The sequence below is a fragment of the Antrostomus carolinensis genome, unplaced genomic scaffold, assembly GCF_000700745.2.
Source record: "Antrostomus carolinensis isolate BGI_N321 unplaced genomic scaffold, ASM70074v2 scaffold18180, whole genome shotgun sequence".
NCBI classification, from domain to species: Eukaryota; Metazoa; Chordata; class Aves; order Caprimulgiformes; family Caprimulgidae; genus Antrostomus; species Antrostomus carolinensis.
Genome location: NW_010286670.1, coordinates 4,507 through 30,639, shown reverse-complemented (window position 1 = coordinate 30,639; position 26,133 = coordinate 4,507). Strand labels below are relative to the sequence as shown.

Sequence of the window (26,133 nt, the reverse complement as noted above, 5' to 3'; positions counted from 1 at the left end):
ATGGTCGCTATTCCAGGAGGAGTGTTCACAATGGGCACTGATGAGCCTGAAATACAGCAAGATGGAGAATGGCCTGCTAGAAGAGTCCATGTTAACAGTTTCTACATGGATCAGTACGAGGTCAGCAATGAGGAATTTGAGAGATTTGTGAATTCTACTGGGTATGTTACTGAGGTAAGGCAGAAGGGTATACAGTCTCCTGTCATCTTTCTTCGTGTTGGCAAAATCCCTCTTAAAAAAACTTTAAGGCTTTTATTTTTCAAAGGACATCACAATACTTGCTTGGGATTTGCACACTAGAATATTTCTGATGTACGCAGTGGAGAGATGAAATTGTCTTGCCTTGCTGCCCAGGGCTCTGAAAGGGCATTTAGATGTATGCTGTTACATTTAGTGTCTTGATTTCTGAAATGATATCTTCCCTGCAGTATGACTGAGGCAGCCTGGCTGAAGCAAACAGATGGCTGAAGGTGTCTGTGCAGGGTGGGTTGGTTTGTTTGGGGGTTTTTTTGACCTTTGGGTCCTAGAATTTCTTTGTACCAGTACAAGTATGTTGTTAGATTTTCCTTACTTTAGAGGAACAAGGGAGAAAGGATTTAAAAAGCTGTGATAGCTGAGGACTCTGCAGGCTAGTTCAGTGCAGCTACTTGCTAATGAGCTGAGTGATAGAAAGCCCTGCTGTCTAAAGAAGATATAATAGCAAGTATAATAATAGTTTTGTGCATGTTACTGGGAACAATGGACTAAGAAAGAATATGTTCAGGTTCTTCCAAGAAAGAAGCTACCTGTGCCTGAGGCTCTGATCTTTCCTGACAGTTGACTGTTCCTACGCAACTTTTATAAAACCCTGACAGGCCTTTCAGGCAAATAAAAGCCTCGGTGATGATCAGGTCTCAAAGGAGGCACTTTGCTGAATTCACTTCATAAACTGGTTCTCATTTGGAAGGCAGGATCCTTTTGGTTGGATGAAGGGCTTCTTTTATCTATGACACTATTTCTCTTTTTAAGTTCTTAGCTCAGTGATTATGAAAAAAGGTTGGTTAACAACTTTGAGTCTGAACAGGGCTTGTTGCAAAACAGCTTCTGGAATGAGATTTGAATGTGGCACTGCATCAGATGGAGCCTGTTTCAGCTTCATGTCTTGGCTGGTGTAGTTGGGTGCTCCACTTGCTCTTTCTCCCTTTCCCTCTCACATGGGCCCCCCTGTTATGCTGGATGTGATAAAATACACTCAGATTTAGATGAAACAGCACTGATTCTACAGGGTGGGGTTTTTTGGGCTGCAGCTGAGCAGATTTTTGTGTATTTAAATAATGTCCACATTATTTACTGTGGGTAAACAGAAACAACCTACTTCCTAGTTTTCTGTTATTACAGACTAGACTGAACTCCAGTGGCAAATGAAACCTGAAAATAAATAGAAAGCTGAAGAGAAAAAAAATCTCCAGATGTACAGCTGTCTTGTTGAACCAAAAGTATTTTCTTTTTTTAACAAACTTAAAAAAAAAAAAACCCAAAAAACTAAAGCAAACAAAAAACCCCCACAAAACCAAACACTTGATGGAGGCTGTCAGACTGAAATCTGAGTTCCTTTAGGTGATAAACCTGTTTGCCTCTGGGCCTTTCAGAATGGACAGTAGAGGAAAAAATAAATATTTTGTTCTCTTCTCTTTCTGAAACTGAATGTATAAGGATTACTGTCATGTGCTCAAACTTCTTGCAGTTTAGGTGCTGAATGGGATCCTTCTTTCAAACTGTGCTTCTTGATGAGTTCTAAGCATGCAGAAGCAGCTCATGATGATCATCTGTCTTTTAATGCCTATTATAAAATGAAGAAACTGAGAAGGGCAAATGTGTTGAATTCTGATCACGTTTTGACTTCCCTAGTATATCAATTTGCTAAGTTTACCAAGGGAAAAAAAAACCCCTATGGTAGGATCTTGTACTGTGACTCATTGAAATTATTTGTATTTTTTGTTCCTTTTGCCTTTATATAATGCTAGAGATAATGATTATGTAACTTCTAACTCTTCTGTGGTTGTAACAGCACTTTAAAATACGGTGCTAGTAATGATGAAAGAGCAGTAGGTGACAAGGCTTATGTCTTTTATTGTGATTCCCAAAGGAAAAATAAGAGAAATTAAATATACCCTTGAATGTTAGATTATTCACTGTACCATTTTAAAGCAGTTGGGACAATTGGAACTGCATTTTGAATTGATAGAAGTAAAAACATTTTCAGAAGCTCTGTGAGCTGCCATCTGTCCAGTGGCTGTTGAAGAACAATGACATCCAGAGATAAAATGCCTTCTCTTCTGTTCCAAAATAGCTTCTTTAAAAGAAAACTCAAAATGACTATTAGAATTTCCTTATCTTTGATAAAATAAAGCTGTAAATGTGAGTGGCATTTTAAGAATTAACATTCCTTTGATAATATGGTTGAATCTTTTGCTTTTTTCCGTAGGCAGAGAAGTTTGGCGATTCCTTTGTGTTTGAGGGAATGCTGAGTGAGGACGTGAAGGCTGACATCCACCAGGCAGTGAGTAACACAGCAGGGTAAACCTGCCCTCGCAGGCACTGGGGTAGATGTGTTAGCAATTATGGCAGTAATCTCTAAATCGTGTAATTTGGCAGTAATTTCCCAAAGCCATGTATAAAAATGGGGTTTATGGAGGGGTGTTTGGCCTAGAATAATTGACTCCCTCAAGCATTGAGGATTTACAGTCTATTCTCTGTTCTCTCTCTTTTTTTTTTTTTTTAAACAAACAATTAAAAAAAAAATCTCCTGATTATCAAAAATTGGTATCAACCCCTTCTTGTCTCTTTTTGCATCCTAAATGAGAGAGATTTAGGACTGTGGTAAGTGGTGCAGATATAAGGCTGTTGATTTGCATTATGAGTAACACAGTGATGCTTTGAAAATTCAGATGTCAGTAGTGGCTCTACTGAGTGATGGGCTCTGTAGGCAAAGAACAGGAGTAATTCAGATTCCCCACGCTCTGCTGATGCAGTCTGATGCCCAAGCAAAGTGGGGAAATCCCAGACCCTACTGATTTAATCAAATGAGGATGATCTGTGTGTTTGATACAATAGTGGTGCTTGCACGAGTGCTTTTTCTAGGTTAACTAGAGGCAAATATTCCGAAGAAGTGCCATTTTGATAGCAGACCTGAGTGTGTAAGACTCATCATGTTGTGAATGGCTCGAGTTTACTGTGCTGCTTCCAGCTCTGTAAAAGATCCTGTAGGCCTTGCTGGTTTTTCAGTTCCCTTGATCTTGCTAGGGCAGCATCAATCTTGGTACATGCAGTGCTGATTAAACTGGAGCTGATCCAGTTTTCCTGTTGGGTGGAAGTGAATGTTGGGGTTTGGTTTTTGCTGCTGGTTTGTTTTGTTTTTGGTTTGTTTTTTTTTTTAAAAAAGTCTAGCGAAGCTTCCCTATCCCTCCCTTTCCTCTTTTAAAAAAAAAAAAAAGTCTAGTGAAGCTTCCCTATCCCTCCCTTTCCTCTTGTTCTGTTGTGAATGTGTTGCTGAGTGTTTCTCAGGCTTCATTTTTGTCCTCCTTAACAGGTCACTTAACCTTTACTGCTCCTGATAGTAAGCAGATTATGTCTTGTCATCTCCTAGATGAATTTATCTGCTTTGAGTAGAAGTTTGGACAAGATGACCTCCTGAGGTCCCTTCCCATCAGCATTATCCTCAGGTCTGATGAACACACTGCGTTTCCAGATCTTTTGTCCCACACCTTTAAAAAGGCCTTAGAAATGAAGCATTCTTATGTGCATAGCGTAGCAATTCTGGAGGGGTGTGTGGCTTCAAGTTGCATTTATGAGTTTCTTTGCTTTTTTGGTTAACTTTTAGATCAGTGAAGCTAACTTGGCTCATTGTGCAACTGCTTGAGTCAACACAGAGAAGCAGGATGTACACAAGGCAGAGATAAGGTAGTAGCAGGACTGAAACGGCATCTTTTGGACAGAGTTCAGTGGGACATAAACAAGTGTTAAGTGAAACTGCACCTGTGAGGAGCACAGCATTTTCTTGCTGCTGTGTGCACTGTCTGATGCTAGATAAGCAAAGAGAGGTGGGACAGTCTGAGATGAAGTTATTTCCTTTAGTTCGTAGCAAGGTTTTACTTATGCACACCACTTGAGCCTAGGTACAACTTGAAGAGTTTAGGGGATTATTATTTATTATGACAAAGAACTGAGAATACCTGAACTTTAGTATTTAGTAATTTAATTTTTCTCCAAAATCGTTTCTCACACAAAGAGAATTTTCCTTCCACGTGAATGGTGCAATAACTGAAGAGCCATGAATATTAATTGTTCTATATAAATGTTGCCCTTGTTTAAGGGGAAGTCTGCAGGGTTTGATTTTTTTATTTATTTATTTTTACCTTTGAGGGGCAGACTGAGAGATCAGAGGTTTGAAGAAGCCCTGTGTGCTGTGAATGACTGGCAAAACGTGGTGTTTTGTTTCCTACTGCAAGGAAAGGAAGATTACAAGAATAGTTCGTTATAGTTTAATTTGAGAGCAGCATTTTGTACTGTGAGATACAAGAAGACTAAATTGGACTTGCCAAATACTTGCATAACTGATGCTGAGGGTAGAATAAATGCAGGTGGGCTCATCCTGTTTTCACAACAGAAGGAACAGTTGGTATTAGAGAAATCCTTTCTCCTGCCCTAGTTCTGTGATGCAGGAATCTCTAAATCAGGCTCTCTGTTTTAAAACAAACAAACAAACCCGAAGAATGCTGGTGTAAGCTCAGCCTTGGCTATTTGTATAAACACATACAGAGTGTTGGGAGCCACTTTCCTGGGTGTGTCAGCCAAATTTTGAAGTGTTGGCTGTAGTGCTCACAGAACAAGTATTCTGCCAGAGAGCTGGAGTGGAGCCCAAACTGGTCTTTTTGGCTGCTTCTTTAGGAAGGTTTTCTGCATTTATTAAAACTAAACTTTAGGAATCTGTCCTTTTGCCATGTTTTTCAGTATTTATTATTAGGTCATGGTGCTAATTATTGGCATGCAGAGCATTGTCAGAATAGTCACAGAGAAAGATTGTACTAATTATTTGGGTAAAGAGATCTGGATAGTAGTGACTGTCTGCCTTTTGGTTTGGCAGTTCTTAACTTCACACTGATGTGGACCAACTTATGTTCTAAAACATGGTCATATTGTGAGAACAGAAGAGAAAAGAAACTAGAAGCTGCTTTTCTTCCTCTTGTTTGCCTGCCCCCTCACCAGCTACCTACCATGACATCCAGCGTTCAGCAAGGAGCTCCTGTGTGCAAGGAGCTGGGAGAAAGCAGCTCAGTGGTAGAGTGGGAGAAAGGTGGAAGTGAAGATGTTGAACCAAATGGTGTATAACAGCTCCTATAAATAATGAGCCTCGTGTGTGTGTGTTGGGGAATATCTGGAGGTTTTGCTCTATTTGGCCACTTTGGCTTTTCCAGTTTCTATACTGGACAAAATTATCATGGGCCCTGAAAGGAAGCAGACAGCTAAATTAGAGGTGGGGCTGGTGAAAGCTATTGCAGGAGCAAACCAGCTTAGCACATAGAGTAATTGTTGGAGCTTTGGGTGTGCGTTTCCTGGAGGTGAGGTGGTCTCCTAGATAGCTACTGCTACAGGAATGTAGGTTGGACCTAACCCTCCTCTGGAAGGGAAGCAGTAAAAAGGGGTGTAGCAGCCAATAATTGAATTGTTCTAGGTTTCTGGGAACTCAGGTTTTAGTTTTGGCCTCTAAGTTTGTGGTGGTAACATGGCAGAGAGTGAAAATTTAGCACTGTAACAGATGAGGGTGTTACTGATAGAATTGGCAAGGACTTTTTCAAATAAAAAAGGATTTTCTAGGGTGAGCGTGAAAGTTCCTTTGAAACCAAAACATTTTGTGTGGGCTTAACAAGTTTTGATAGCTTCACATATTAAAATCAGTTCTCAGACTTGCAGATTCCAATTGCTGCATCTATTATAGCTATTAAGTTATGACCTTTTTTGGATACTTGGCTTTGGTTTAGATGTCATACATATAACACATAGAATTGCCAATGGCTTGGCACTTGGAGATTGTTGGGGTTCGTTTTTTTTCTTTCTTTTAAGGCAATTTGGGGAAATGGAAAAAGCTCAGAATTTAAAGATTTTGCCATTCTTATTTTGTGATGAAATAATTTTCCTGTTCTTTTATCTCCCTGACTGGGTGAAGGAGAAAGTGGAGAGGGAGAAATGCATGCACAGTGCTATTATTCCATGGCATTGTAAAATGTCATTTACATGGCATTTTAATGTATCCTTGAGCAAAAGCATGGGGATTGTGTCTGTGAAATGAGAAGGTACTGAGGCATGCTTGCTAATGAGGGGATTTGAGAGCTCTTGCAAATAACTGCAAGGGTTTTGCTTGCTGTGCAGCTACCATGAAAAGGGTAAACAGGATAGCACTTACTGAGACTGGAGTGCAGCGTAAGGCAGATTTGCTCACTGGAGAGCAGTGGAACGTTTTTATTCTTGGCTTGTGGAAGATAACAAAATTAAATTTTGCTCCTAGGCCAGATAAACTCTGCAGTGATGAGACCGAAAGCATACAAATCTCTGTACTTCGTTTGTCTTTAGGAGGTATTGAATTTTTGATCTGAGAATGCAATGAAATTAGTTCCCTGGCAGAGCTGGGCAAATACTGTTAATGAGTTCTGGTCCATCCAGAACTATTGGATGCTGTTTTCTTCCTTGTTTATATGGAAACCTCTGCGGTGGTCTTGAGCTGTGCAATTTACTTATTTATAGCAGTGCCTCTAGCCTTTAACACAAAGGGCATAGTCCCATTCTACAAGCAGTGAAAATACTATGTGTTTCAAGTGAGTACTTGGAATTCCTGATGAAAGGAGCAGTGTTTGCAGGTAGGCTAGCAGTGCTGGCGTTGCAGCAGTTACTATGGAGAATGTACCTCTGACAGCGTGCAGTAATAACCTGCTTATCTGTGGCTTGAAGGGAGAGCAGGTTGGTTATTGTACACTTTGATACTGTTAAAGTGTCAGTGTGCATAGGATGCATAAGCAGAAGTTGACAAATCCACTTATTGCTATTTTAAGGGTGAATTTCACCTATACTATGCTTGGCTTTTACTTTTTCAGAGGCCTCTCAGAGAGCAAACTGAAATAGAAGAGATGGGTGAGCCTATTTCTTGCAGACCCCAGTGCTTCCCTGTAAGGAGTTGGGAAGATGGAGCTATTGAACTGTTAATCTCTGTTTCCTTATGCTGTACTCCCACTATTGGGATAAAGAACAATGTGCAGGAAGCATCTCTCACTGGGAATTACCAGTAATATTGGTCTGTATTTATCAGTATAAGCTACAGCTTTAAAGCAGGGCATTGCTCCTGCTCAGGCTGTAGATAGATCCGTGCAGCTCACATTCACTTCGTTATTGGAAAAAAATCATTAGCTTGAGTGCAGATTGACATGTTGGCTCAGACACAGACTTCCAGAGATGGAGCTCACCAGGAATATCAGTTCCTCAAAAGAAGCTTCTTCGGATTCCAAAAATTGCACTTAATGAATCTTACTGGATTTCAGCATTAAATACTTTTGGTTATTTTCCTTGGAGGACTGACATAGCTGCGCAGTGTTAACGCTGTTTGAATGAGATTCAGAGACCTTTCCTTACGCAAAGGAAAGGATCCCTCTAAAAGTAAAGTGCTGGTTTCCAATTAAGTCTGAAATCTTTTCTCTAAGTGATGACTTAAAGTATATCTGTTCTTATTCGATAAAGCTGCTGCCTTTCCTTTTTGCAGTACTGCAATTTCAAACTACTTTAAAATATTGGGACTTAACTCAAGGCATACAATACCACTATTCCATATTAAACAAAAACCCTTACTGCTTTCATTTCTGAGCTAATGAGGGAGGCTAGAAAACTTAGAAAATAAAAATGAAAACAGATTCTTCTGTAATTAGAGCTTTTGGGGAGCTGGGACTTTTAATTGATCTAATAAATAGCATGAGACTTGCAGTAGCGTTGCAGAAGCTGACAACATCAAGGATGAGTTATCTTCTGGAAAAAATACTCAACTGTCTACTCCTAAGCTGTTTCTGTGTGCTTAATTACTGATTTGGCGGAGAATTTGACAATCATGTTTCGGTTCAGTTTATGTACGTAATTATAGAAGGTTTGTTCTTCTCTGCAGAGTCTCTGCAAGTACAAATATGAATTATAGCTGCATATGTAGATTATGTCTCCCTTATGCAGCTACTATGACAACCTTGATAAAGGGCTGGGAGAGATCTATTCTTTGTCTTGAGCTTCGAAGTGGTGTTCACTTCTACACTATTTACATTGCACTGTCTCCCTGACTCGGTTACAGCTGTTTCAACTTAAACACAAGCCTGTTGCTGTGGAGATGAGGTGCTGCACAGAAATAGGTCATGTTCCTGCTGCTTGCAGCCTGCTGGTAACGAGGAGCAGCAGAGCTACAGGCTGGTGAAGGTGAACAGGGAGCGTGCATCTGCCGGAGGGCTCCTCCTTGCCTTTGGAAAATGGCTTTAAAATCGAGTGGGACCATTGCACAGCTCTGGCTTGTTTCAAAGTGCCCCTCGTGGTCTGGTGTGTCCTGAATCTGAGTGGGGGGCTAAGCTTGGTCTCTGCCCTCCACTGATTGTCCTCTCTGACCCAGAGCAGGACTTCACAAAGGCAGTGACAGCAGCCAGCCAAAAACCTGCCTGGGTAACCTTGGCTGGGAGCTGCGCTGTGCTAATGCAGCAGCTCGGAATTGCTGCTGCTCGCTGGGGTCCAGGGCTGCTGAATCACCATCCTGGTGTCCATGGATCTGCTCATACCCATGTCTGCTCCTGCAGGCAGCTGTGGGGTAACTGTACCTGTTCACTGGCAGTGCCTGGCTGGCAGAGTGGGCTCCTGTACCGCGGGGAGAAGGGGTGCTGTGGTGATGTGTGCTTGGGAGCTGCCTGGGGATGCTGGGAGGGAGATCTCTGCCCTGAATCTTAGCGAGGGGAGAGGTGTTTGAGGGCTGTTGGAAGGGATGCTGATACTGCTTAGAAAAAGAGGTGTAAAGTTATTTGTGACCAGGACCCCAACTAATGTGATTTCTTTGTGGTTTCTGAGGGGAAAATGACAGTGGCTCATCTGTCACACAGTAATTATTTTTATTACCTAAACTCTCTGCCCTACAAAAAAATGTTCTATTTTCTGTCTGCCTCTTTCTTCAGTAGTTCATTAATCAGCTCTTCAGGATTTAAGATATGGCTTAGAGGAGCAAAAAGTGACAGAGATTTATGTGTATCAGCCTTACATGGATAAAATAAAACCTCATCCAAAAATTATATTCTGAATAACTAATTTTTTTCTCACACCCTACCAATGCTAGCAATGAGTGTCCAGACCCCTGGGTGTATTTCCCAGAGATGCTGCCTCGTACCTCCCCTGCTTCCGGCCTATGCACACGTTGCTTCTGCAGCCAAGAGGATGCTTTTGCAAATTAAAGATGTGCAGTGCTTAACACAATCTGATTCAAACAAGTAGTAACCTATTAAGTCAACTTCTGAAACTAACGTGTGAGCATCTTTCTTTAAGAACCCAACGTTTAATAAATGATTCTTGAAGTGTTTTCCAAACTTAGACTACTTTTCACTCAGAAAATCTCTTTTCAGACAGTTGGTTCCTAAAGTTCTTACTCTACAATGCAGGCCTTATTGTATTTAAATAGCTGTAGCACATAAAAAAAGATATTTGGTGCTACATGCCTGGACAACAGCATGAATTTCTCATCATCTTATGGGCCTGTCTTAAGGTTAAAATCTATGTCTTTGTTACTTCAAGTGACTTGCATGTTAGAAATTGAATTAGAGCCAAGATTAGCTACTCAGTTGAGTTTATTTTTGGTAATTCTAATACATAAATGTGATTTGAATTTTAAATTTGAAGCTGAAGTGGGGGGTTATTTTTATCTAACAGAGCCAGTGGCCATGTTAGATGCAAGACCAATACAAATGTTTTCATGCTTATTGGCTGGTTTTTTTGGGCTATGGTTTGTTTTTTGGGGGTTTGTTTGTTGTTTTTTGGGGGTATGTGTGTGTGTTTTACTGCTTTTGCAGTACCAGTAACGGTGTAATGCTCACAATAAAACTGACTTTCCTGATCTTCCTCCCTTTCATTTTTTTATATGGAAGGAATTTTCTTTAAGGTAATTGTCAAGTAGTCTTAAAAATCTTGAAGTCACGAGTTAATGGAGCAATAAAATTAGGATATCCAAGCCTACTTTGAAAAGAAAATTGAATACTTAAAACTTTGGATTTTATGCAAGCTGATAGTGGGAGTATGGGCTTCGGTTCTGCAAACTGCTTCATTTGAGTGGAAAACTCGTAGGTCGGAATTAACTGTTAGTGTATCTTCCCAGTATTATCATATCATGTTTTCTTTTCTTCACAGCACTATGCGTCCATGATAAGCAGAACAGTGAGTTCTTAAGTTTAATCCTGGAGCAAAGAGCCGGATAATCTTAAGTTTTCAGCTGGATCAGAACAAAACAAGCACTGAGCTTCAGCACCTCTGAAATGGGCTTTGCTTCTCCATCTCCTTGTGCGTGGAGGCAGCTGTGCACAACTTGCAGGGCAGTTGTGTTTAACCAGTTCTGCTACAAGTGACAGGCTGTGCTGGAAAGAGTTAATCAGAATGAGGGAGATGTTGTCCCCTAATTCAGTATCTTTTCAGCTGTATTCAGCAACATATGCTGCTGTTTTTACAAAAGGAATCTGTTGCCAGTCTACAGCAAACACATGTTTTGGGGTGAAGCATGAGAACACCAAGCATTATGAAAGGAACTAAGCTCATTAGTGGCAAGGGAGGGCTTTGCTGTATTAACTGTGATGTTGTAATATCTCTGTCTAATTAGCTCCTCTACTAATTAGATTTAGAGCAATTAAAAGCTTTAAAGACTTCTGAGAAGTTTTTTGAAAGGCCTGTAAATTTCAGGTACATGACTTTTCTCTTTTGGAAGGAGGATCTTGGTGCATGCTCACTGGTGTCAGTGGCTGACTTAGATTAGTTTCCAATTAATTATTGAAGGTTGTACGTAGTTTATCACTGTTATCACTGTCCTAGTACTATATGTGTAACTTCTCCAAAGATCTGGGTGTTCTGCAAAGACTGGCAGCCATTTGGTGTTCAGTTCAGCAGAGCCAGAAACAGGAGACACGCACACGTAGTGCTCTCATGCGGAGAGATTGTATTTTTCTCAGTTTAAAATAAACCATTCTGATTGAAAGCATCTGCTTTTTCTTTTGCATAACAAAAATGTTTTCCAAAATTAAAGTCTCCTAAAGAATAAGTCTTTGCAGTCTGCTGCAGAGATTTTTATCCCAAAGCCAGCAGTTTAATTTACAAAAATGTATTGTGCTTAGAAACTGTTGGGATGAACTCTTACTCGTGGCCTTTCAGGATCATGGAGAACCTTTAGCAAATGGTACTGCAGCTGTCTAATTTTCCTTAAAGACCTGTAAAATTCTAACTTTGGATTTCAGTCCTATCTTGAGTATAGATTAAAGTTTAAAGCTCAAAATATACAAGGAATTGGTTAAAACAGACTAATTTTAAACATATTGACTGTTGTGTCTGTTTAGCAGCTTGGTCATTTGGAAGCTTTATTGCAATGAGAGTTAAGCAGAGAATCTCTCTGAATGAAGATCCCATCTTTGGGTTTGAATGCTCAGTAACAGAGCTGTAGGAAGCAAGCTGCTGGAAACAAGTGCTCAAGTTGCTGGAAAAAACACTGTTGTTGATGGTTAGTGTCTTTTTGCTTCAGTTTTCTGAAAGGACTCATTATTAAGTATTTCTAAGTGAACGTGAATCAGAATAGAACAGTTAAATGTGCTGTGCATGGACCTTCTCAGGTTTGAAGTAAGCTTAATAGAAGAAATCCTTAATGAATCTATTACAGGAATAATTCTTTTGCATTGCAGAACCAAATTTGAGGCTTTTGGTTAGAGAGAAGTACTAGATGTCTGCATTGTTACATGTTATTTTGTCTGCAAGCTTGATGTTGCTCAGCAAACCAACTGGAAAGAAAAAAAAAAAAAGCTTCACTTGACTTCTGTGGCTCTTCTGTCTCCACCTTCTGGAAGCTGATAGCAAATAATTTAAAATCAGCTTACTGAATTAGTTAACCAGAAAGCAAATGTGTTGCAAGATGCATGTTTTGACCCTAGTTAAAGGAGGTCACCAGGATTTTGTGTTAGTTATGAATAAACACTGAGTCTAAGGAGCAAATAATTGGGATGAAAATTCTCTTTAAGACAAAACTGTCTTTTTAATCATCTCTGCAGAATGTCTGGGATGGAGGTCAGCCAGGAGGTTAGCTGGTTCAGCTGTGCTGTGGGCAGTGCTGTAAAAGAATAGAGTAAAACTCTAATGACACAGATGACCTCTTCCAACCACTACCATCTGAGTGATCTGGGCATATGTTTTCAGAGGTGAAGAACCAAAAACTTCTGACAGAACAGTGTGCTGAAGGCTGTGCCTTCAACCAGAATAAACTGTGCATTGTATCAGACCTGGAGGTGAGAAAATGTAGAAGGGAAGGAGGGACAGCCAGGGCACAACACTGAAAAGTATGCCCAGGATTTGGTCTCCCTCTTGCTTGTTTTTGGGTGGTATTTTCTTTGTGCTGTTCCCTGGCCAGCACTGTTGTAATGAGGATCAAAGCATCACCTTGGTTCATCATAATAGGTCAGTGGGCTGTAGGCAGAGCCACGAGCTGGGAGTGAAAGCTTTGTAGCCTGTTGACACATGGTGGTTTTTCAGAATAGCCTTTAGCTGGGAATTTAAAGTCTTCCGTGGCCATTCTTGTCCCTTTTCAGGTGGCAGCTGCTCCCTGGTGGTTGCCTGTGAAGGGAGCCAACTGGAAGCACCCTGAGGGTCCTGACTCCAGTATCTCCAACAGGTAAGCCATAAACGACTGGTCAATTATACTGCACAGTGCCTGTAAATACACCTGTAAACTTGCACCAGGAATGGGAGTGCAAGGAAGGGTTTTTAATTAGTTACCTGTTTGCTGCTGCTGCTTCTGTGACTGTTTTCCCATCTTCTAGTGTGTTGCATGCAATAGTCAGTAGTTGTATGGTCAGTGGCATAGCAGTATTTCAAAAAGGTCTATAAGCACTTCCCACCAGAGGGAAAAGAGACTGTACTGAAATGTGCTTCAGTGTGTTTTCTGTTCACATTTCAGAGTAGATCTGTAGAGGATCAGCAACTTCAGAGCATTCAGTGCAGATGTGGTTTTGGAGAAGATGACTGAATACTAGCTGCATGCGTACTCTAGGAGTCCATGTAGTGTCCCCTCTCTCTGGGGTTTGGAGGCCTATCTCTTTGGAAGCAGAAAACTGAAAAGTTTTGTGCTTTTTACTGTATTCTGACTATATGGAGAAATCAGTTGTGACTTTAGAAGCTCTAAATGCTTTGGAAAACTGTACTTTTTCTTAACAGGCTATTCTTTGCTACCATGAACCCTGAAACTTGCTGATCCGTGTCTCTATGCAGTCTCTTTCTATTCAGAAGTGGGATGGATTTCATGCTTGGAAAATCAAAAGGCTTCATTATTCTCAGGTGGTTTTTGTGGCCACTGCAGAACTAGCTCTGGGCTGGACATGTTGAAAGCCATTGTTCAGTTACATAAATTACTGTACGCTTACCTGGATGTGAACGTCTTCATTTGGGACCTCTTACGTTGCAGCTCTTGCTAGGCAGGTGTCAGTGAAGTTGGCACTAGCTGCCTTAATCAATTAGTTAAAGTTTCAAAACTGGTGTTTTGAAGTAAGTCAAACTCTCTAGCCTAGATCTAGTAGATGTTTTTGAGTCCTCTGAGGACAGGGCTATGTTAGTGTAACATCATCTGATGGCTGAACTGCTTAGTCCGTTGCCTGTTCTTCAAGGGCAATGAAAGAATTATCTGAGGCAAAAAATAGAGATAATATCCGGAGGCGTTGTTAGGGGGAGACAGAAATTTAGGTCACAGTCAGCAGATAAGAGTTGGAAACCTGCCATGTAAATCTAGTTTTGTAGAAGTACAGTGCAAACCACACCTAGTACAACTGCTGGTGAACTTCCCACATGGAAGTAGCCTCATGGACCAACAGACATATGCTGGATTGTTCAATAAGGCAGGAAAGACAAGTTAATAGGAGGTCCTCTCTAGCTGTCTTCTGGACCAGTACCCTCAGCTCTTGGAGTATCTTGGTCTATTAGAGGCTTGGATGGGGAGGAGCCTTGTAACCAGAATGACTAGGTGTTTTTTTTCTGGAAAAATAGTCCAAGGTTGTAAGGGCAAAAGGAAAGCTGGGAGCTTTTGTGGAAACTGTGGACTGCTTGAGACACCAAAAAGAAAATACTTTTTGTTAAATTTCTGCAGTTTACTGTTTTCTTGATTGGGTGCTGCAAAATATGATGCTGCTAAGAGTAAAGACTCTTTCTCATCTCGCCTCTCCCTCAACTGACAGCAAGGAAAGAACCTGCAGCAAAGAGTGCACAGGGAAGTGAAGAGCATTTGCCATTGGATCACAATATAAATTTTCCTATTGAGGATCTTTGCTGCTTGTTTAGATACTGTTAAACCAGCCTAGCAGGGAGTAGTGGTGCTACCATGCAGTGCAGTGTCTTCCCCTGGGTCTCTGAGCACCTGCACTTCCACAGAAGCCGGTGTGTTGGTGGTTCTTTGCTGGCTCCTGGGTGCAGTGGCTCTTGTGAGGAAGCAGAGCTGCACAGAGCTGTATGTAAAAGCCTGAGGAGACAAACAGAACTTAATTTTTTTTTTCTCTTCTCTTTTTCTGTGTTGGCTGCATTTCCAATCCAGCATCTACTAGTAGCTTACTGTCATTCTTTAATTAGCTTCTTTTCTGTAAAAGTAATCTGACAGCCTGTCCAGTTGTAACTGAACTGTGAACTTCCTCCCAGTCCTTTGTGACCATCTCCAGAAGAGTTTCATTAAGTCCTCGTGCTGTATAGCTGTGGGACTGCCTAGTTCTGCTGATGATCTTGTCCTCTTTATTTTGTTCCCCAGAATGGATCATCCAGTTCTTCATGTTTCCTGGAATGATGCTGTGGCATTCTGCACATGGGCAGGGAAACGATTACCAACTGAGGCTGAATGGGAATACAGCTGTCGAGGGGGCCTTGAAAACAGGTACCTGTCACAAATGTGTCCCTGATAAATGTTTAAAACTGGTATTTACTAGGTAAGGAAGAGTTGTGTGGATTTTTACTACCCTCAATGTCTTTTTCTTGTGTAGTATGCACATCTGTGGTAAATATAACAGTGATTTACTCTGAACAGATTCCTTTAGGTAAGTGAATTTCCCTAAATACCTCAGTGATATATTGTAATCTGAACCCTATAATGGGAGGAGAATGCAGAGAGCCCAAGAGAGCAGGAGATGTGACAAAATGTCAAGACACAGGACTGCTGCTATTGCAGGAGATGAAAGGAATAGCGAAGGAGCTTAGTGCCAAGGCTGAAAGAGTTGCAAAAGAGCTTAAGAATGGGACTGGAACACAAACAGTTCCCAGGGTAAGGCAGAGAGGAAGGGGCATGTGTGTAGTGTGTCTAATTTTTTTTATTAATTAAAAAAAATATATATTTGAGAACTGTGCTTCTGTATCTCTTCTAATAGACTTTTCCCGTGGGGCAACAAGCTTCAGCCAAAAGGTCAACATTATGCCAACATCTGGCAGGGAGTGTTCCCAACTAATAACACTGCAGAAGATGGATACAGAGGAACTGCGCCTGTAAGTGTGTCTCAGAGTGAATTAGGCACATGGAAATGAACTCAAGTCTTCCTAAAATTGAGGTCTGTGTTCAACACAATGAACCATGGCTGATTTCCATTCCTGTACTCTTTCAGCTTTAGATTTTTAAGGCTACAGTAATTTCAATGCAGGCTTGAGTATTACCAAGGGACACTTTTTAAAAGCTAATTGAAAAGTAAAGATTACTTTCATTTTGACTTTTAGTTCCTCTCAGACTGACCTCTTTTCCCCCTTTCCAATCAGTTTATAGTCAGATGCTGAATACTGCCTGCACTTGTGACATTACAATTTTTTGAACTCTCATTTTTTGGGTAGTTGTTCCTGAGGCACAAAAGACATACAGTAGTTTAAAATAAAAATAAAAAAAACCAAACCAAAACAAAACCCAAAATTAATCAGTAAAGTCTGCATACATATGAGTTGACAGCCACTCTTGCTTACCCTTGATGGGAAGGGGAATCTGGAAGTTGTAAGGACATGGAGGTCAGATGTGTGCAGGTCTGTGTCTGTTTTTCAGTGCCTCTCTTTAGAGAATGTATCTCCAAAACGAATGAGAACGTGCTATGAGTGCTGTAGTGGAAATGTGGTGCTGAGGACATTGAGGATGATAGTTAATTCTTTCATTCTGTTTTATTTAAATGGAGTATGTATAAGTACTGTAGTTCTGCACTGCTCACTTGAGGTTCGCTTTTGAGATAAGAAGGCAGAAGCTCCTAGTAAAGACAGATGCACCTTTGGCAGGTTTTCAGGATTAAAAACCTTATTTCGTGTTGAGTGGTGTACAGCACTGGCACTTGTGTTCCACGTCTTGTGCAGGTCACTGCATTTCCTCCCAATGGATATGGCTTGTACAACATTGTAGGAAACGCCTGGGAATGGACCTCTGACTGGTGGGCTGTTCATCATTCAACAGATGAAGCTCACAACCCTGTAAGTATTTTATTGACATCACATGAAATTTAGAATTCCCTCTTGCTACTCTGATCTTATTGAAGATCTACTCTGAACGCTTTCTTTGCTCCTCTCTGCTGTGTCTGGGGTGGGATGGGCTGTGTTCTGGTGAATTAGGAAGTATCACACCACAAGTCATCAGTGCTGGAATTGTAATGCTGTAGTGCAGTTTTATTCACTTTTTGTTGGACAGGCCTCCACAAGTGGTTAGCAGTTGAATAGTTCCAACTGGCATCATATTGCATAAATCAAGAGCAATTGGAAATTCCAAAAGTAATTCCAAAAAAGGAATTACTTTTTTTTTAAAAAAAGGGTTTTGTTTGTTTATGTTACTACAAGCTGTACTATTTTTTTATTATTATTTTTCTCCAGGTAGAGAACAAACCATTGTGAGTTATCTGATGGCTTCTGCTAGCTTGTTTAAAACTCATCATGTAATAAAGCTGAAGTTTATGGGGTGAAGTAGCTTACCAGGCTTTGAGAGGTTAAACTGCTTTCCTTTATGGCAGGCAGGGAATGAGATCCTGTGGGGTAGCTTTGTATGTGGGGTTTCTTGTGCAGTATCTCTCAGCAGATTCCAGTTCTAGTATTACATTTCCTTCTTTCTCATTTATCCAGGATGACAAAACCTGAGAAAGGCACTGCTCTGCTCTCACAGAGCTGGCTTTGTTCAGACACAGTTATCTGTAATGAGAAAATCAGTTAAACTTCACAGGGCAGGAGCTCTCTGTTTGCTGCAGGATTTGAGTATCCCCATGCTGTGGTCTCTTGTGATACATGCAGTCTTTTTTTGGTGTGCTGATGTAATTGGAGGCCTTTCTGGGAAGTTGGCAATTGGAAGTAGCTTGTGGAACTTGATGAACTTTTTTTTTTTTTGCTGCTCTGTACATTGCAGAGGTTGATATTCTGCTGTTCTTCCAGGAGGATGTGTCTAGCAAGAGAAACCAGACTCATTTTGGAGTCTAGATTGCTCTAGATCTGTACTAGCAGTTCCATCACACTGATGGAGCATCTGGAGACCTCCTAACTGTACCAGTCACACTGGCCAGTTTCAAGTTGCTTGTGTCCCAGTAAGATACCACAGGTCTCCCCAGTGACTTCAGCTGTGTGTTGGACCATGCACTGCATACACCTTCCCAAGGAACTGAAATGCTTGGGACTTAGCTTTTTTTTTTCCTTGTTAGATCTAAAATAGCCTAAAACTCTCTAATTTGGGTTGGCAGGCAGTCTTAGTGGCCTAGCAATGTGTAAAAAACCTCCTTTTCCTTTAGGACCTTGACTGTTTTGTATCTTCATCCATGACCTTTCTCACATACTGCACAAATCGATATGATGCCATTTGATTATTTCACAGTAGTCAGAATTTTCTGCCAGTTTCTGTAATTCAGCAGTGATGGGAAGCCAATATTGCATGAATTGTCTCTTGGATGTATAAACACACTTGTCTATTTTCCAGCGTTGACTCATGGTTTGCATACATATACAGATGAAGTTGATATAGAACTTACACTTAGCTTTCAAACTGATTCTTTAGAATTTTTTTTCCTATTTGCATACTGATTGATTAAGAAAGAAACATCTGCTGTCTTGCAGTTCTGTTTCCATTCTGGGGAGTGTTTTATATGCAACTAAGGATAATATTTTTTTTTTTTTGTACCTTATGAATGGAAACAAGGCCAGTTTAAGAGCAACAATTCTAAAGATGAAGAGTTGAGTAGCTAGCAGAATAGAAATTTGGGTGAAAGTGAAGAACAATAAAACCAGTCAACTTTCCCATGTCAGAGGAGGTGAGTATTGATTTGATTGCAGCCTGGTTAGCCAGGGTAGGAGGAGGAGAGTGAGCAAGGCTGACCTTTCTGTTCAGTGTGGTCACTCAGCATGGTTTGTACCAGGGAAATTTCTGCTTTACCCCTCTCACTATTGAAGCTTCACCTCAGTGCCTGGAACCAGTGCACCACGATCTGCGTACGCTGTCTTAACTGGGGCAGGGGGAAAGGCCCCCTGGCCCACCCACAGCCTTTCAGAGAGAAGCAGCATCTGTGTCCCTGGGAGAGAACACAGCTCTGGCAGCTCGGAGCATATTGCAACCGTCTCTGTTCTTGTTCATCTCTTCCTCAGCCTGACAGCTACTTCAGATTTGGCTGCTTGTTTGTACAGTGACCTCTCGGGGCAGGGAAAAGCGCAAAGCTCGTTGAAAGTCATATTGCCTAGTGAGAAATGGCAACACTGGGAAGCAAAAACAGAGGAACCAGGCTGAGTCTGGAGAATAAAAACACTTCTGGTGGTGTGTATTTATAGAACTTGGGTCTGTTGCACCTAGATATGTTCTAGAGTATGTTGTTTATTTCTGTCTGCAGGATAGCATAAGGTAACATGCGTTATTTGTTTAAACACAGATATCTTTTAACAGCTCTGTATCATCATTAGCAAAAGTCTTAAGAGTTGGGGTTTTTTTAGTGTAAGATGACTACTTGCTTTTGTAGGTGAAAGGCATGAAGCAATTAATTCATGTGAAATTTACTGTGGTAATAGTGGAAAGAACCTCCAGGAGTCTTCATCCAAACTGTAGCTTTCGGTTAATCCGTTCCCTGCCACTGGTGCTTGGTAACTCCACCTTATTGTGCTTAAAGAAAAATAGATTTCTCTACCTGTGTCAGCCTTGCCAACTTATCCAACGACTTAAGAGCCTCCTGCCTCGTAGGCTTTTTATGGAAGACAAACACAGAATTTTCCGCTTTGTTAAATTTAAGTGGCCATGAGTTTGCTTAGGTTTTTAAATTCAGCACAAACATTTTGTGGACACTTCAGAAAGTATTTAAAAATCAGGTGTTAACGATGATACTTTTAGGTTTATTCAGTTGGAAACTAATTGTCAGAATCTAGTGTCTGAGGCAGAGCACTTGAAACTGAATTCCAAAGGGTTTTTCTGATTAAATGATTAAGGAAACTGAATCTCATAATGTGAAAAGGTGTCCCAAAATAGCCAGGCTGCAGTATCTTCTGAGACATTAAAAATGATTAGCACCATATCTATCAGAGCCAATCTCTTAAGTCTCTCCAGAGTACAAGTCAGTGTAACCTATATATAGGGTGTGTTCTCTCTGCCTAAAAGACTAGGAATTCTTCTAGAGGGTCAGCTTAGTGAAAGTTGGTTTGGTTTTTTTTTTAACATATTTAGTTTAACAAATGAAATTTTCAAGGCAGTTTTTTAGTACTGGAGAGATTTTGAGTATACTGTGGATTAGTTACAAGGAAAGCATGGATTTTTGCACACAGTATTTTGTGTTTTTTCTATAACTGATCAGCAACTTTGTTTTCATTCATTAAAAAAAAAAGTTTCTATGATGTATTTTATTAATGCTTTGAAAAATAATCCTGCTTATAAGCTTTGGTAATTAAATGCACAAGCACTTGTAATTATGCAATCAGACTATAATGTCTGTTATAACATTATACTACAAAATAAACTTGCCAATATGCAGTAAATTCTGTTGTTTATATCTGGGATCAAAGTCTGGGCAGCTCTGGCTCTCTGTGTGCGGACAGCAAATGTCCTTCCAGTGCAGTACCAGCTGGTGCACTTCTCCAGATGATGGCATAAACCAATGTTGTTTGATGGAACAAAGATTTGCTTGTTTTAATCAAATGTCACCTTAATTGCCATGCTCTGATTAGTTTTTATTGTGGGTAAGTACAATCAAAGCAGATTTCCTTTCTCTATAAGGAAGATACAAACATGAGCCAATACTAACGTGGCAGGCTTTCTCCTTTTTTTTTAATTATAAGAAATATATGATATTGAGCTGTAACATTGGCCAGAGTTGGATAATGTTTGTACACTCTGACCACGTTAGCTGCAAGTGTTATTCTAGGAAAGCTATTGAGTGGGGGGATCTTGGCTTTTCAGGATGCCATACCCCAAGTCTGTGGAAGACAAAGCCGTGAAGGTTTTTGGGGTTTGGTTGGGTTTTTTCAGTACTCCCTGAGCAGCTAGTGCTCAGCCATGAATGAGTTTACATTTCCACCTCTGCAGATGTGAGGATTGCTGAGGTGCTTTGTAAGAGAAAGTGCAAGCAAGTGATGCAGACTTATGCAATTAACTTTTTCTTTGGTTCACATGCTGCCTCAGTTTATCCCTGTGTAACTGCTGAAACATTGACCAGTCTTACAGTTAGACAATAAACATTCTAATCCTAAATTAGCGTGCTCCTCTTAGTTTATTAAAGTTTCTTTGGAGCTAAGAGCAAACATTGCTGCTCTGTATTTGCATGACACTTTTAATGGGAAATCCTGCTTAACAGCTCCATTGTTCTCTGGTTTGTCTTGTTCTCATGTAGCTTTTTTTAGGTCAGTTTTATTCTGGCTGGCTCTCCTCTGGCTTCCCTTTAAATGAGATTAAGAGGCTGTTTGAGTTGATTGTGCTTGTTAGTGTCTTATCTTAGAGTGGGGCTCGGTGCATCTACATGCAAGTTTTGTGAAGACAATTTCCAGAGACCTGGGAAATGTCCCGTGGAGGAGCACTTGGGCTTGGGAATGAGTGGACACTGCCTGTGGGTTTGTTTTCCATTGAGCATTTGTAGGGTATTAAATGCAGTAGTAGGCCAATATTTTTTTGTTGTTGTTGTTTGTTTTTTTTCCTATCTCATATAAAATTTTGCTATACATGTGGAACTGCTGAGGTTTCAGTAGGGTAGGCTTTCGACATGAAGACTCTCAAAGCAGTCATAGTCAGTGGATGCAGTCAGGAGCTTCTGCAGTACTAGCAGAAGGGTTTTCCAGGGTTTTCTTACAGTCCCTGTGATTTATATTCAGTGTTACAAATGTTTGTCTTGAGTTGATTGTTGTAGAATTCCACCTCTGGTAATGCAGGAGCTGGTGGGAGATAATGACATCCCTTGATACAGGGTGGGAGAGTGCCATGACCAGGAGTAACCAAACTGGTCAGATCGGTGGACATTCCCCCTCAGATACTTCCAGGATAAATGTCTGGTGGCTGGACAGGAGGAGACAAAAGAATTGGCAGAATTTCTTTTCAGCAGTTGTCTGTTTTTAACCTATTATGGGGCTATTTTGTATCATCTACATTCTCTGTAGCAATAAATACTTTTTGTCCTAACTGCTAAAAACTGGGCTGTGACTTTCTAGTAACCTATATTTACTGATAAAGATGATGGTTAAGAGAAAAATGTGGGGGTTTGGAGAATATAATGGCTTTTTTTTCTTCCTGTATTCCACAAATTCTTCTGATAAGGTATTGTCTAGAAATATAGACTTGATTTATACACCCTACCAACGAGTGAAGAAACAACAGCTTGTACCTCAAGTTATGTGAAAAATTCTTTATTGGAGGCTTGTACATGATAAGAAAAAAATCTTGTTGCACACTAGTGTAATGTGTACATGCAAATCTTACAACTTTGAGAGGATTCTCAGTGGCAGTACTACCTTCTAGTTAACTAATAAAATAAAGTTTATTTTCTTCATCTTGTTTGTCACTTCTAGAAGACAGATATTCTTGTGGCTCCTTCCTAGAAGTAGTTTCTCAGTGCACATGGCATGTAGAAAGCATGTAAGAATATTTAATATCAACAGTGGAAGCATGAAGTACAGCAGGAGCCTCCAAGCATTAGATGAGAGCAGCAGTGACTTCCACAGCTAAAAGGACTGAAGTGGGAGAATTGTTCGCCTGCGTAATAAATCCGCATCAAAGCAAGAGTGTTATCAAGGAAGCAGTTCAGCTTGAACTATGAAGCCATCCTTTGGAGTTGGAATTGAAAAAGAAGAGTGAAATAACCTCGTTAAATCAATTCTAGGGCCAATTTCATAAGCACTTCAGATAAATCACATACACTACACTGCAAATGTACACACAATTGCAAAATTGCTGCTCCTAAGTGCAGTGCTTTCTGCAGACCTCTTCAGCTGTCGTGATCCCACGTAATAACAAACTGAGTAATAGTGGCTGGGAGATGATGCAGAATGTCTCCCTGCCCAGCCACTCACTTGTGCTTCAGACCAGATTTTGGACTGGAAAGAGAAGAAGCACTGAAGAGTGTGGCTGCATGTGAAGGTGGAAGCTCCCTGTGTTCCTTTTGGAGGCTCACAGGTTTGGGGATGTTTGTTTCGGAGCAGTGAAAGTGATAAGAAACAGATTTCATGACATGTGCAGGCCAGTGTGTGAAATTCCTCATCTCTCATTGGAAAACCTCTGAAATGACAGGAACTGATCTGTTTTCAAAGACTGTTCCTCTCATGATTCCCACTGTGCTTTTTACAGCATATTATCAGGTGCTTTGCAGAAACACAGCACAAGGCACTCTGGGCCAGTGGCAGCAACTCCAGTGTTAAATATTTGCAGCAGTGGGCAGGGAGAACAATTCCTCTCACTTGCTTGCAAGTCTTGTACAACATAATTATTTCGAGCTTTCTGGTTCAGACAGACACAGCTGAAACTTATTTACTTTGAATATTTATGGCTGCTCCATATCCCTCTCCCTACTCGTACAACTTTTTACCTTTACCCTGTAGTTGGCAACTGTTCTTCCTTGAACACTAACCAGTGTCCTCTTGTCCACAGAAAGGGCCCTTGTCCGGGACGGACAGAGTGAAGAAGGGTGGATCCTATATGTGCCACAAGGTATTTTTCATATTGATCTTTCTTCTGAAATTACCTGACTTGACAATGAAATGATCTTCTGACAGTGTTTCCTGTCAGCCTGGATGCTTGTTAAGAGATTTCACACAATTTAAGGAAGAACAGTACCAAATGTTCTGAACAAATTCTTTTTGGTTAGCTTAGGATTAAAACAAAAAACCAAACAGCTTTACCCACTATGTTTTTTGAGATGTAGAAGTTAAAACTGACGTATGCTATTTTCACTGTACTGCTTGAGTGATACTTGTCAGAGTAGAAAGTGAGTTTAGTTTTGGAAGGACTCTGAACCCAGGAAGGATATCAGGTGTTTGCAGTAAGATTGCTGGGAGATGAATGTTTCAGCTTAGTTGACAGCAGACTTGAGGCTCTTTCTGAAAAGTCTGGATACCACCCCAATGCAATAGCAGATCATGTTTTAAACTGTTCTTGCAGTGCTGGAAAAAATGCTGGTTGAAGATCTCCTTTTTCATTAAAGCTGTCCTGTTCTTTTTCCCTTTCAAAGCCTGCAGCTGGCAAATCATTCTCATAATTAGATTAAATTTTCTACAGTGAGATCCCATTTTCTACACTGATTTCCTTCTTAGGTGAAATCAATGTCAGATGTTAATTAGCAGTTTTGATTAAATTAACACTGGAATAGACTCTTTCAGTGATGAATAATGTGACCCATTTTAAAGGCTTGTGAAGATTCTAGTCTGTCCTAGTCTTTTTTTTTTTGTAGGTGATAAAACTAGGCTGTGTACCAAGACAAAAAAAACTCACGGAATACTCTTAGTACAAGGGCTCTTTATTAGGTGCCTAAAAATCTGTTCAGCCTACTCTAGCTAGTCTAGAGTTGACAAAGGCTAAAGTTTGCATATGCTTAGCAGCTTTTATTTTCAAAATAGTAGAGCTTCTAAATCCTGTAGTGTGCTGTTGAGGTTTAGGGTAGACCTCTGCACCACTGAGACCACGCGCTGTTTGTGCTGAGGACACCAGCTCTGCACTGCTGTCAAAGAGCTGGTGAGGAACTGCTGTTTGAATCTCCTTAGATGGAGATGCTGTCAGCTCCTGGAGATAAACATCAGTGACCTGCTGCCTCTGCGAGATGATGTGGTTCACGGGGTTCCCTTGATGATGGAGCCCATTAAAGTTGTCACCACCCTCAGGGCTGTATAAACTCAGTTGTGTGTCCAAACTCCTGAAGGGATCTGAGTTTAAAGGAAAAAACCCACCCTCTCCTTCTTCCTCTCCTCAAAACAAACCAACCACAATAATAAAACAAAGTGTGTTTGCTTTTTAACCTAGCTGTTCCAGAAGTCTGGTTCAGAGCCTGGCTACATGCAGCTGAACCAGCCTGGATGAAAGTGGTGGGATTTTTGGTTGGAGGCCAGAAGCCTGTATCAGGAAGATGGGCACAAAAAGAAAAAGCCTGAGCCAAATCATTTGAAATAACAGCAAAAAGGGGCAGAACTCGGATGGTGGATTGTACTGGAGTTGCTACATAAATGCACAGTCTGCTGCCCCAGCTCTTCCTTAGTGAAACTGCCAGCGTGACTGTCGTTCCTCCATGCTAGGATGGATAACTGCTGCTGGACAGGCACTGTAACTTCATGTAGAACCACTTAAACTGGTTAGTTCTGCAGTTCAGAAACCACCATTCCTAAAATCAGCTCATTGAGAATCTGTACCACTGCAAATAGCACAACTTTCTCATTTTTCAGGGAGTGTGAGTATATGAACGTGCACTGAGACGTGGCCACATCTGTACAGCCAGGCAGGGTCAAAACACCCCATAGGCTGATGTCTATAGACCGGTGCTGTTACAGTGCTGTTTGAATTCATTTGGTTGTGTGTAAGTTAACAGCCCTTCTCAAAATAACTTGTGCAAAGCACCCTGCAGCAGTCCTTTTAAGATAACATTTTGGATATAAATAGGTCTATCTTCTGAGAGGTGGCTGCTGTGTCACTGTGGCCTGTTCTGGAAGAGGAGAGCATTCAAAGTTGTCTACTAGGAACATCTGTGATTGAATCATTTTATCAGTGGCTTCATTTAAAATGTAAATGTTTTTATAGCCACCAGTGCAGATTGTATCTTGATGATAACTGTCCCTAGAATGCCAGCCAGAGGAACACTGGGAAGCCCTCTGCCTCCAGTTATTCCGTTCCTGTTGCATCTCATTCAGTGAATGTTTTTTTGAAATTCTGTCCACTTCCAGTTGTTCCTGAGTGCACTGACACACAGATCCAGGTGCTGAGATGCTCTTCTCCTCTGAGAAGAAGCAGAATGGGCCTTTTAGGTTTTTCCCAGAGCAGGATATATGATGTTATCAGACACTTTGCCATTCGAACTACTGTTTGTATCAGCTGCGACTGCTCTCTGCGCACAGTGGGATCTCCCCTATTTCCAGCAGAGGGATTTTGATCTGTATCAGTTCACGGATCTGTCCAACAGCATTTGAAATGTTTTGCTCTGTTAATCTAACCACCTCTCTCCTTAGGAAGCACCACCTGGGGTATGCACTGAATTCCCTTTTTCTCCCCTTCCTTTGCAGTCTTACTGCTACAGGTATCGCTGTGCAGCCCGCAGTCAGAACACTCCCGACAGCTCTGCCTCCAACCTGGGATTCCGCTGCGCAGCGGACACGGCGCCGGAGCTGCCCTGAGCGAGTGAGCTGTCACACCGAGGTGTGAAGGGCTGAATTCCACCCCAGGAAGAGGAGGTGTGTGGAGTGTCACTTGCTGATGAC

The 26,133-nt window shown here is 41.0% G+C and overlaps 1 protein-coding gene across 1 annotated transcript; it reads left to right on the top strand.

Moving 5' to 3' along the window:
* Window positions 1-26,049, top strand: SUMF1 (sulfatase modifying factor 1). Its single transcript, XM_010177022.1, has 8 exons — window positions 1-174; window positions 2,465-2,539; window positions 12,858-12,940; window positions 15,053-15,175; window positions 15,663-15,777; window positions 16,615-16,728; window positions 23,327-23,386; window positions 25,939-26,049. Exons 1-8 carry the CDS (start codon window positions 1-3, stop codon window positions 26,047-26,049), a joined length of 855 nt encoding a protein of 284 aa, XP_010175324.1.
* Window positions 26,050-26,133: the final 84 nt, after the last annotated feature.

What these genes read in the sequence shown, in the direction of transcription:
- SUMF1 (XM_010177022.1), top strand. Translation starts at nt 1, where the DNA reads ATGGTCGCTATTCCAGGAGGAGTGTTCACAATGGGCACTGATGAGCCT. An exon ending in GATACAGAGGAACTGCGCCT is followed by an intron (nt 15,778 to 16,614) that starts GTAAGTGTGTCT and finishes CGTCTTGTGCAG; the next exon opens with GTCACTGCATTTCCTCCCAA. An exon ending in CAGATGAAGCTCACAACCCT is followed by an intron (nt 16,729 to 23,326) that starts GTAAGTATTTTA and finishes TCTTGTCCACAG; the next exon opens with AAAGGGCCCTTGTCCGGGAC.